Source organism: Onychomys torridus, chromosome 3 (assembly GCF_903995425.1).
Source record: "Onychomys torridus chromosome 3, mOncTor1.1, whole genome shotgun sequence".
Taxonomy (NCBI): domain Eukaryota; kingdom Metazoa; phylum Chordata; class Mammalia; order Rodentia; family Cricetidae; genus Onychomys; species Onychomys torridus.
Genome location: NC_050445.1, coordinates 133,589,811 through 133,601,972, shown reverse-complemented (window position 1 = coordinate 133,601,972; position 12,162 = coordinate 133,589,811). Strand labels below are relative to the sequence as shown.

Below are 12,162 nucleotides of genomic sequence, written 5' to 3'. Positions count from 1 at the left end.
GGAGAGAGTAAAGGAGAAGAATTAAGTATCCAGGTCAAGAAGAACTAAAGCTACAGTTGTTAGAGACAGGACAAGAAGAGTGTTTAAGAGAAGATATAATCATGAGCAACTAGGTGAGGAAAGAGTGGTGGAGACACAGGCCGAGGCTGGCTGGCGAGAGGTGGTGAGCAGCCCCGAGGATGCTGACTAGGCAAGAGCGATAATAGTAGAGGCCACTGTCCAAGAAAAAATACACTAAGCTCATGCCTTTCATACTGTAGTATTGGATAGTGTCGTTGGCCTCACTCATAACTCTGCTGAATGGCTCTTACTGCTGCCAGAAATAGTGGCTCCAGTGCCCATCACTTACGCTCTCGGATGAAGGGTGCAGGAATAGGTCATCCTCTGCAGTGCTCATATGTCCAAAACTAAGTAAACAAACAACATAATAAAGAAGTCTGTAGTATAGTCAGGCTGGCAGTGTGATTTTCAGTATCCATCTAGCCTGGACATTTCATGTTTTACTAATTACAAATCACGTAAAGGTGGGATGTTGCTAGAATCTACTCACACCTACTGCGGTATTGGAACTGCTTCAGAGCTCTCAGGAAGGCTGTGGCTGCAGTTGCTGTGGCTCCTGGCTGACTAGGTGCTCTGGGGCCTTGCCTTGCATAGTGGTGGCTGAACCAGCAAGTAGCCTTAGTGTTTGTTGGAACTAGGATAGAAATGCAAACTCACGCCAGATGGTGGTGGCTCAGGCCTTTAATCCCAGCAGAGCCAGAGGCAGAGCCAGGTGGATCTCTGTGAGTTTGAGGCCAGCCTGGGCTACCAAGTGAGTTGCAGGGAAAGGTGCAAAGCTACACAGAGGAACTCTGTCTCAGAAAAAAAAAAAAGAAAAGAAAAGAAAAGAAAAGGAAGGAAAGAAAGAAAGAAAGAAAGAAAGAAAGAAAGAAAGAAAGAAAGAAAGAAGAAATGCAAACTCACATCCTTCCCCAGACAAACCAAATCAGAATTGTCTTCTGCTCCTAATGCCACCGTCCACTAGCTGTGCCCTGTAATCAGGCCATTTCCCCTCTTTGTGGCCCTTTGTCAGCCGTGGTTTGTAGCATCTAGCTCTCAGAGTTGTGACCAGAAGATCAGATGGAATAATGATGACTGCGCCTCAGCTGGGGTGTTCTCAGGACATGATTCAGGAAGTCCCAGGGCTCTGATGTGTCCGTGGAATCTTTCACTCAGTCTTTGCAATCCCCCAAGCCCTTTCACAAGAGTCAAGAGTCCATTCATTCATTCAGTGTGTTGCCATGAGGATCCTGAGACCCCATGCCACCTGCACACAGGTTTGTTCTTGGAAGATTCTTCCTGGATACTTCCTTCCTGTGGTCATACCAAAACAATTATCTCCACTGTCCTCAAACACAGCCCCTTAAGTCATGGGAGAATCATTGAAATTCACACGCCCTGTTGCCTGTGTCCTTGTCCCACCCCATGCATCTTCTCTGCTGATGTAACTTTCAGTTTTCTGCACAATTGCTCTCCTTGCTGACCTCGTGGTTACTGCACCTTTGCTTTTGGAAGACACCTTGTGCTTAGTGTTATTTCCCTCTAAGAGTTCTGCGACACTCCTGAATACAAAGATGAGAAGATGAGCTGAGACTCCAGGAGCTCTGGATAGGGCAGGCAGGGAGCAGCGTTTCAGGCAGGGAGGCATGAAGCCAGAGACCTCCAGATGGCTGGGCATGCTGCTGGAGTGTAAGGAGAAACTAGGAACCGTAGAAGCCAGAACAGCTCAGGAGGAGGTGAACTTGTTTCTGTAAATGACAGGGATCACTGATGCATTTTCAGAACTGACATGTCTCAGTGTGTCCTTGATAAGAGCAATCTGCCTGCTGCATGAGGACAGGGAAGACATGAGAGTCGGAAGGCTGGTTAACTGAACATCGGAGACATTGGTGACCTGGAGGGAAAGTCATGGACTGAAGTCCCCCCATGAAAAGCTAACTGAGGTTCTCTCTGTGAGGTTGAGACAGTGAGTGAGTGTACCTCTCCCAACTATGTTTTCTAATTTCTCTTTCATAAGCATTTTCTGTTTTCTCTGTAATGAGCATGTATTATTTATATAGTAAAATAATTTGTGCATATCTATTAATAGTTGAAAATCAAGCTAGCAGGATTTGGAATCTGGTTGGCAGGAGAGTCCGGGGAATGCACCTCTAGGGCTGATTCTCACGTGGGTGGTATGTCTACCAAAGAGGTATGGGGCACAAGGAACAGAGCATATACCTCATTGGTGCCTGTTGATGATGGAGTGAAACACATGGGCTCCTATGACTCCCGATTGGTATCTTCCGGTGGTGCCTCATGGTTCCTGAAGTCACCTGTCCATCCTACACCAACTGGACAACTGACTCACTACTGTAGAACCCGGCCCTGTGGTGCAGCCACTCAGAGGACACACTTCTCATGCTGTCAGTAAATATTTACCCAGGGTTTCGGGGGATGCTCTTCACAGGCAGGCAGGCCTTGGTGATGAAAAGAGCAGGCACAGTCTATCTTCACAAAATGCCACCTAATTGGAAAGACAGACATAAATGGTTTTAAATCCCTGTAACACACATAGCATTCAAAACATACAATGCAAATGGAATGTTACAAAGGAAAGCAAATGATTCTGAGAGGGCATACATCAGAGGAAATGGCTCTGAGTAGGGGCTTGCAGGATTTTTGGGGAGGGAGCTGCTTGGGCTGAGAGCTGGAGAACTGGTGCCTGAGAAAATTCAGAGAAGGCATTCGGAGGGAAAGGACTAGTTCCCTGGCTGGGCAGTGGGGTAGAAATACAGCCGCACCATCCTTAATGATGCTGTATCTGAGAAAGGTACACTAGGTGTTTCCATCATCGAGTGAATGTCCTGTCACAGGCCTCCTTAGTACAGTTCAGTTGCTGGAAGTGGCCTCTTCATACAGAGAGGGAGCAGGTACAAGATGCTGTACTCTTCATACAGAGAGGGAGCAGGTACAAGATGCTGTACTCTTCATACAGAGAGGGAGCAGGTACAAGATGCTGTACTCTTCATACAGAGAGGGAGCAGGTACAAGATGCTGTACTTCCTGCTGTCACCACACCATCTATCACGAGCGTTTCAAAATGCCTTAAACACATCATTTCATTCGTTTGTGTGTGTGTGTGTGTGTGTGTGTGTGTGGTGTGTGCCACAGCACACATGTGGAGGTCAGAAGGCAACTTGTGTCAGTTCTCTCCTTCATCTGTGGAACTCCCAGAGATCAAACTCCAACAGTACAGTAAACACATTAAGAAGTCACACAGCCATCAACTCTCATCTTTAAGTATGAGACACTGTCCATAACTGCGTGTGTCATGTTTTGATTGTCATAGGAAGCACCGCAGTCGTGTGAGGGATGCGTGTCTTGGCCAGTGTTATGACAGTCGTGATGTCAGTAAGCAACAGGCACTTTTAGCTCCACTTTAATCCCTGGGGACCACATGTTCTGTGGCACATGGCTGAGGCATCTTTGAATCTAAAAGGAAAGCTATTTGACTGAAATCCAGAGAAAGGGATAGGGCAGGAACTGTATGGAGGGGGGATGGGATGGGCCCTCCAGTGCCTTGCAGAGTGGCTAAAGGTTCCCGAGTGGCTCTTTGTGTGGCCTGTCTGGCTCCCTTCCAGATCACAGCTCCTTCTGTGTCTGTCATCTGTCTGTTTCTTGGCACTTGAGGCTGGTGCTGGAGGCCTGATGTCACCCTGGTGGCCCAGCAGCCAAGATGGGGTTCCTAGCTTCTGTGGGGAGTACTTAGAAGGCTCCTCGGCACCTATCAGCCTTTTCTGGAAGTTTCTTTGCAACTCAACTTTCCTCATGGCCTGGCAGACTTTAATGCTAATGTGTATACAACTTGCTAATTAATGGAATCATTTGGATCTGAAAACATCTTGCTCTAATGGGAGCCTGCAAAGTGCTCACATTAATTCACAGGTAACATTATTCTAGCTTTCTTTTTTATTTTTTTTTTCCTTTTCCTTGGCTTGGCTTAATAGCTGGGGAGACTTCTTCTAATTAGTCTTGTGAAAACTACTGGCCACAGCTCAGAGCTTTGGTGAGTGCTTAGGGGCTTGAGAAATGTGGCCCGCTGTAGCTGTCCAGGGTTACAGGGCCATGGCTGAGTGCCAAAGAACAGAACAGAACAGAACAGAAAGATCTTGGTATCTGAGAGGATGGGGAAAGGTAACGAGTCCTATAAAGACAGTATAAGCATGCCAGCCCCGTGTGGGACTTCAGGGGCTTTGCTGTCCTGTGGGTGCCAGAGGCGCCCTGGGGATGGTGTTCTGGGTGACTGTCTTCACCCCGCTCTCCTGGAACGTGGACACCAATGTACTTGCTATTCACAGAAAGCTCACAGGAACTGCTTTAGGCTTCAGAGTAAGCTGTCATCTTCCCTCACCATCTTGCCACAGCCTTTCCTGGTAACATTCCTAGTGAGCATCCCTAGTGCAACCCCTTCAATGCCTCCCCTCCCCTAGAACAGCAGAACAAGCCTCTGGGGACTCTGGGGACTCTGGGTTACCCTGAAGCGATGAGTGTTCTCCATGGGGCTGTCCATTCACTCCTTTCCCTCCCGATGGTATCTGGGTGCTTTTAGCTTTTTTCTTGGTGATAAGTACAGGACAAAGTTTGCTGTCTTAACTGCTTTTGTGAGTGGGGCTCAGGGGCTCTCTGTATATTTGCTCCAGTGTCGTCTGATCTGCAGAACTTTCTTTGTCTCCCAAACCAAACTCCATGCTGTTAAATAAGAAGTCCCTTCCTATGGAGCTTTTGAGTGTGAGACATTCAGATGATGTATCCCTGGTAGAACTGTTGACTACTCAGTGGTCCCCTTATTTACTACTAAAAGGGTACCTTTAGAGCTACACTGTTGGTCCTGATACAGTAGTTCTCAGATGTATCCTGCTGGCAAGGTAGTTTCTTCACTGGATGTCACACCCTCCTGGATTCCTTCCCATCAGGCTGATCTGTGTTTTAGAGCAGGAGGCCCTGGTGATAGGCTCTAGTAACCCACCACAGAGAAGCCTGGTGAGATGACTAAGTCCTGTGTGGTGTGGGTAGTCACAGTGAGTTCTCTTTGTGCTGAGCTCCAGGAGAAAACACACTGTCTCTGAGATGGGCTATTTAAAATCTTGATAGTTGCAGATGAAAACAACATGTTCTCCCCCTTGGAAGTACAGCATCTGCTGATCCTTTTATTTGGATGTGCCTCCAGGACAGATTTGGAGTCAAGCCAGCCTGGATTTAGATTCTCGCTCTTTCATTCATGGGCTGTGACCTTGAGCCTCTGTTTCTTCATCTGAAACACGGGCCAGGTGACTCCCACTCGAGTTGTTAAGAAGATTGCAAGAGGTCGTCTTAAGCATGGTACCTTAGGCAGCATTGGGCAAAAGAGAAGGCGGAGGTTCTGCCGCTGCTACTGTGGATGATTCTGTTGCACAGGTCTCCAGGTGGTCCTGAACTCCATCATCAAGGCCATGGTGCCTCTGCTGCACATCGCCCTGCTTGTGCTGTTCGTCATCATCATCTACGCCATTATCGGCCTGGAGCTCTTCATGGGGAAGATGCACAAGACTTGCTACAACCCAGAGGGCATCATAGGTAAGAGGTGGGGCTCTGGGCAGCAGGTACCCAGGAGGATGGTGCTCTCCTCAGAGCTGCTTCCCTTGGATAGCTGCAACCACCTGTGCTACTGAACCTGATGAGGCATTCAGTTTCCCATACTTCAGAGCACAGTGAAAGGCAAGGGTCATCATTTCCCCCTCTCATTTCCAGTGTCTGCTTTCACAACTGCAGATCTCTGTTATAAACAGCGGGTGTAAGCTTTGTCCAGCACTTCTGCACACCATGTCAAGGATCTACACAATTGGAGAAGCAATTAAAGACTAAGCACCGGTCTTGCATCAATTTCTCACTCTTGAAGCTGATTCTGTGTATGTGAGCTGCCGCTACCAACTGATGAGCATGTGTATCCAGCAGTGCGCCAGTGCGGTCCAGCATCCAAGCCCTTCGGGGAGCCTGTACCACCAACCCATCTTTTTACCCTCTTAGAGTTGGCCCTGGCTCCCTTGCAGCTACTATTTTCTTCTCCATTTAAAGGCAGAAGCCCCAGTGTCCCTCCCTATCCCAGAATGAATGAAGAGGCTGCCATTGAGCACCCCCTTGCCACCAGTAAAATCTGTGCTCCTTGAGGAAAAGGTTCATTCAGCTCCATGTCACAACCATCAATCCTGCCTTTCTGAGCCTCCCCTCTTTGTGTTCCCTCCATAAATCAATGAATTTAACAGCTACTGCTGGCTCATTAAGCACCAGAGTTTTGGCTTTCAGGATAAGCTATAGACTGCTCTCTTAAGTGACTAATATTTTAACTTGACCTTTAACAAAAGTAAACAGGAGGCTAGGGGGGTGTCTCAGTGGTGAAGAGCACCAAGTCTTTCAGAAGACCTGGGTTCAATCCCCAGCACCCACATGGTGCCTCACAACCTTCTTTATTTAGCTCAAGTTCCTGGGGATCATACACCCTCTTCTGCTTCTGAGGGCACCAGACACAAAGATCATACACAAACATACATGGGAGCAAAACATTCAGATACATAAAATGAAGTAAAAGAACTCATTAACCTTCCTCTTTTTAAAAAAAAAAAGAAAACAGAAATTGGTAAGTCTTTAAACAGACAAGTAGTCGTGTGTGTGTGTGTGTGTGTGTGTGTGTGTGTGTGTACAACACACAACATTGGATTCCAAAGCTGTTACATTATTTCATTTTTAAAAACAGGTCTGTCTTTTTTTCATTTGGGCATTATTCAGGAAAAGGGAGAGCCCATGTATGAAGCACTAATATCTGAGACTTCCTTCCTCGATGTCCTCTGACTCCCGTCTAGTCCAAGCTGCATGTTAGGTCTAGTGAGTGATGGCACCAATCTGTATGACAAAGAGAAATGAAAAACTACCACCCAGAAGCCAACATCACTACCTAGTGTGCAAAGGTTATTGTGACTATGTTGACTGGCTAGGCATCTTCAGGGCTGCTCAGTCTCCACAGAGTCACAGCAAGACAAACAACACCTATAAATCTATATTTACAGAATCATCTTAGTTTTACTTAAAAAAGATTCTGTGTAAGATTAAATTTTTCACTCTGAAGAGAATTTCCAAATTGTGTGAGTTGTAATTGTGTGAAAATGGAGACAATTTAAAATATGTTAGCTGATATGTAATTTTTAATTGGAAGAGCATTCCATCCTGCATTCAGCCAAAATTCTGAGACATTCAACCCAGCTTTAAAGAATACCAGCCAACATAATGATCAGTGTCTCCTTTTAATTCAAATCCTTCCTCTTTCTCAGTTGATCTGTAGCTAACTCCAAACCAGTAACTTACCTAACTGATCTATAGCTGCCCCTGAACCAGGAAGTTAGGTTAATGGTGCAGCTTGTTTGGCGCTCCTTAAGGATGAACTACATCATGAGTAAATTTATGTAATTATACTACATCACCAGTGACCCACTGAACCCAAACTCGCCAGACTGTCACAGAGACACAGAATCTCAGTGATTCCCCATCAAGTTGGCAGTGATTGATGGTGGGATACTCACCAATGAAACAGGAAGAAATTCTGTCATAGAGCCAAAGACAGCGACTGTACCATGCCATCAAACATTGGTGTGGTGTACCACGGAACAGTGGAGAGCTGCTTAAAACCTTCAGCCATCTCTGTCATCTTAAAGGAAAGATGATGGCAGAAGTATGTCTTCTCCTGCTGGTGAGGGTCCTGCAAGGCTGTGAGCAGAATGCAGCCTTGAATAATTATTACAATCATGAGGTTTGATACTGGGCCTTGGTGGCCCCAAATGGCAAGAAAATGGTGAGTATCTTTGTCAAAGAAAACAAGATGGTGACCTCTTCCTAGGGTACAGCCAGAAGTCTTATAGAAAGCCATCTCCAGCACCAAAGACTTTTTTTGTCTGTCTTAGAAGGAAGACCATACTGGGCTTCAACTTTTGAAGGGGTCAACTTAAGGTTATGCTGGCCTTGAGGGTAAATAGGGTCAGGAAAATCATTGGTGCTACCTCATGCGCCCTTCCACAACACTCATGGCATCGTTTCTATGATGGATTTTAGACCCTGTCCAGCAGCTTCAGAGGCCAGTTAGTCTCCTGGGTGGAAACCAAATGACCAGGGTGTCAGGGCAATGAGAGTGAAGTCCCTCAGAAAGGTGCCATGAGGCTCCTGTAGGAGCCAGAGCCACTACTGGGAAAGAGGTCAAGGATTCCTGGCTGCAGCAGCCTTACATTCAGAACAGAGCAGTTGTATTTCCCCCATCCTTTCTCTTCATTCTTCACACTGTCTGCCCACAACACAGACACTTCTAGCTTCTCCAAAGAAACAAAAACGAAAATAAAAACCCATCATTTGGTTCCCACCAGGTGAGTATCCCCAGTAAGGAAGAGACACCTACAGGGACCTTGTCACATTACTATCTGTAGACAAGGAAGTCCAAAACCCTGCAGAACCAGCATCTGTATGCTTCAGAGTTCTATAGAACCTTTGGAATGTTTTGTTTGCTTGGGTTTTTATTTTGTTTGTTTTTGTTATTGTTGTTATAATTTAGACTTCAGATTTAATTAACATTTTCTGTTATATTTAGATTTTACAGAAGGCTTAGTGAGTCTTTGTTATAATATTAATGAAATATATATATATATGTGTATGTGTGTGTGTGTGTGTGTGTGTGTATGTATATATATTTCCTTTTAAACTCTGATATTATTTCAAAGACTGAATTTTATATTCTTCTAAACTTTCTAATCCATGTTTCTTATAAGATCCCTGCAAGGAAATTTTGGAGCCTGCCAGGGAGCTATTGTTCTGTCTTTAGGCTTCTCTTTCTATGTCCAGTGTCCAATGGTGCTGGTCTCAGAAGAGGCTGTCTTCCAGCAATCTCTCCAGCAACTGCAAGGCATCCTCCTGGTTGCTCGGAAGATAAGTTGCCATATGTCGATACCTTTTGTTTCTGGTGTCCCATCTGTCCAGTGGATCTGGAGCCAGGCACTCAGTGGCTCTCCCCAGCATGATAATTACCCCTGAGACTGGCACAGAATTTGTTGGCTAAACCTAGCAATGAAATCACTACCATTCTATTTTGTCCTTCAAGATGAGACCTACAAAATGTAATTGCTGTTGTCTTGGTGTTTTTTCCTTGGAACACTGCCGTAAGCTCCCCCAGGATTCCATTCTTGCCGAAGTTGAGTCTGTTTCTAAAACCTCCTTTATTTGACCAAAGACTTAATTTGATCTTTCCACACTGACTACTCTCTTCAATTCTGCTCTAAAGTGTATCGTCCACATAGCTTTATTTCTCCTATTTTCCTACTTAGGCCCTCCTGACCCTGCAGAAGAAAACCAGCACATCCCGTGCTTAAGCTTACTTCCCTCACCCTGACGTGCATGTCGCTGGGACCTGCTGATCTGTGTGTTCACATTTTTCAGTGTTCCTTTTTATAGATACCTATTTTTACTGGATCATCGCTGCTTCTTAATTGTTCTGTGATTTTTTTTATTGTTCAGGGGAGATTTAAAATAGCACAGCAGCTCTTGAGCCTGTGGATGATCTTCCCGAGGCCCATTCCTTTCCTCCCGCCATCCATGAGATCTCTGCCCCTTGGTGCCATTTTTTTTCTAACATATATTCGTAAATTCGCCAAATCTGTTTTCCTCCCTGTGAGCACTCAGAGCTGGCTTTGGCAGTACCCCACCCCTTCCCCATTTCTACTGTTTTAGTAACTGAAGATCCGGGACAGACTGTCCACCTAGGAACCATAGTTTGATAGATACCAGCATCTTTATGTGAAAAATAAACATGAGCAAAATGCAAATTTCCCTTTATCTTTTCACTCTCTCTTTTGTTCCCTCTGACTCTAGAAAGCTGGTTCCAGAATAAGAGTGGAATTAATGGTCTCTTTGGTTCTTGGTTTCCCCATTTTTCAACTCTCATTTTTTAGGAGCTTTGCTTTACTATTTTTAACATATTATTTAGGTTTGAAAATAACTTTCATGTCTCTACTTTCAACAGCCTTAAATCCACATCTCTAAAGATTTGACGATCTTAAAAGTCATTTAAAAAAATTGTAACGAGGGGTAGTTCAATTCAGCTTCCTTACTATGTAGCCTCTGGAAGCCGGACTGTGGATAAGAAAATGGTATGGACACTTGCTACCCTCAGGCAGCTCAGAGATCAGTCAGATAGACCTCTCCCCTTGGTCACTGAATATAGCACCAGGCAGAGAACAAGCCAGGAAACAGCTTTATTCTCAACAGCCCAAACCTGGGAGTGTGCCAGATGCCCATCATCTGGAGAATGTATAAACATGCAGTGAAATACCCTGCTCAGCAACACAAAGGAACAGGCCAGACTGAGATGCAACAGCATGGTTGAACTCAGGGGCACTGTGCTGAAGACAGGAAGGGCATACGAAGAGCCTCTTCGGGGGTGACTTTATTTATATGAAACTGAAAGGAAAGGCAAGCTATGAAGATGGAAAACAAATCGGCTTGCTAGGAGTTGGGGACAGAAGCAAGAATGGACCACAAAGAGGAAGTGGTGGCTGCCACTGCTGTCCCCAGGAAGATACTGGCACACCATTTGAACCACCGCACCCACCTCCATTATCCTAAGAATTCTCTCACAGTTAAGGGTTAACATTTCTCTGCCTCTCTTTTTCTTGAGAGTAAACAGTTTCAATTAGGAGCCTCAGACACCAACAGCCATCCAGCCAGTCATCTTCCATAAACAGCCTGTATCCCATGGGCCAAATAACCCCACTGTGATGGTTTGGATCCTTAAAAAAGAAGAGAAGAGTCTGGGTATCTTATTATCTCTAAATGAAGAACCACAGGCGAATCCTCTCTCTAGAGTTGCATTTTCGCCGTCGTCAAAGGCAATTGTTTGTTCAAACTCGGGTCTTCTGTTTGTTATTGCCATTACTTTCCACAGCAGCAAGATAAAACCCTCGGTGTCACAAACTCTGATTCCTTACTTTGTCTTCTGCTTTCCAGAGCAGCGTACACTTGAAATGGATGCAGCGTTATTACTTTCTGATTGGCCACTTGGACAGGATACCATGCTATGACAGACTAAACACTGTCTTGGTGTCTGTGAAGTCCATTGTGACTAAAATGCCATGTTCACAACACTGGCTTGTAAACACTGACCTATGTCATCGTGCCCCTGAAATGATGAAATGTCTGGGCTCATGTGTTGTTAATTTCCGTGTGAGGGCACTAAAGGAAATGTGTGCGGCGGGTGCTGTGGTTACTCATTAGCCTTGTCCTGTTATTTTTCTCTCTAACTTCTTCTCTTCGTTCTCTGCCCATCACTGCCCCTCCTCCTTCTGTCTCCTATTTCCTTGGTGGTGATGTTCCAGCAGAAGAGGACCCCTCCCCTTGTGCTTTGGAGACAGGCCATGGGCGGCAGTGTCAGAACGGGACCGTGTGCAGGCCCGGGTGGGATGGGCCCAAGCATGGCATCACCAACTTCGACAACTTCGCCTTCGCCATGCTGACGGTGTTCCAGTGCATCACCATGGAGGGCTGGACGGACGTGCTGTACTGGGTACGCAGATGGGGCACTTAGGGGGTGGGCATATGGAGGGCCTGAGGCCTCTCTTGACATCTCATCTTCCTACCCATGATATCGGGTCACTCGTGCCCCCACAAGCCGAGACGGTGGTTGATGAATGTCTTCGATTTGTTCTAGCAAGCACTTTCCTGAGGAACAAAGCCTGGCATGTCCACTTTTGTAAGGACCCCCTACTTCCAGCCTTAGCGAGGGTCCCCTTTAGCTTGCCAACCATGGTCTGGGCCACTGGTGTGCAGCTGATGCTGTGCACATGAGCTGGGCTACACCTGGCAGAAGAGCTCCGTCCTTCTCCTCTTCCTGCTCTGGAATTCATTCTGCTTTTCTCTTTACCTGTCTCTTACCTAAAAGGAAGCTACAGGCAGAATTATCAGAGAAAAGTCAGGTCTGATCTAAAGGAAACACCACAAAGAAAACTGACTTCCCGTTGAATTATGTAGCCTTGTGGCATGCTGCTGTGTTTTGATTCTCATGTTAGTTTTAACATACTAGAC

At 45.9% G+C, this 12,162-nt stretch overlaps 1 protein-coding gene across 8 annotated transcripts in view; it reads left to right on the top strand.

Moving 5' to 3' along the window:
* Cacna1c (calcium voltage-gated channel subunit alpha1 C) overlaps window positions 1-12,162 on the top strand; it is a 541,159-nt gene that overhangs the window by 368,076 nt on the left and 160,921 nt on the right. For 7 of the 8 annotated variants that reach the window (XM_036181732.1, XM_036181730.1, XM_036181731.1 and 4 more), the window contains exons 6-7: window positions 5,476-5,634; window positions 11,457-11,644. In XM_036181732.1, coding sequence (XP_036037625.1) covers window positions 5,476-5,634; window positions 11,457-11,644 — 347 coding nt within the window. The remainder of the gene's footprint in view (window positions 1-5,475; window positions 5,635-11,456; window positions 11,645-12,162) is intronic. The other variant, XM_036181728.1, reaches the window with a different exon arrangement.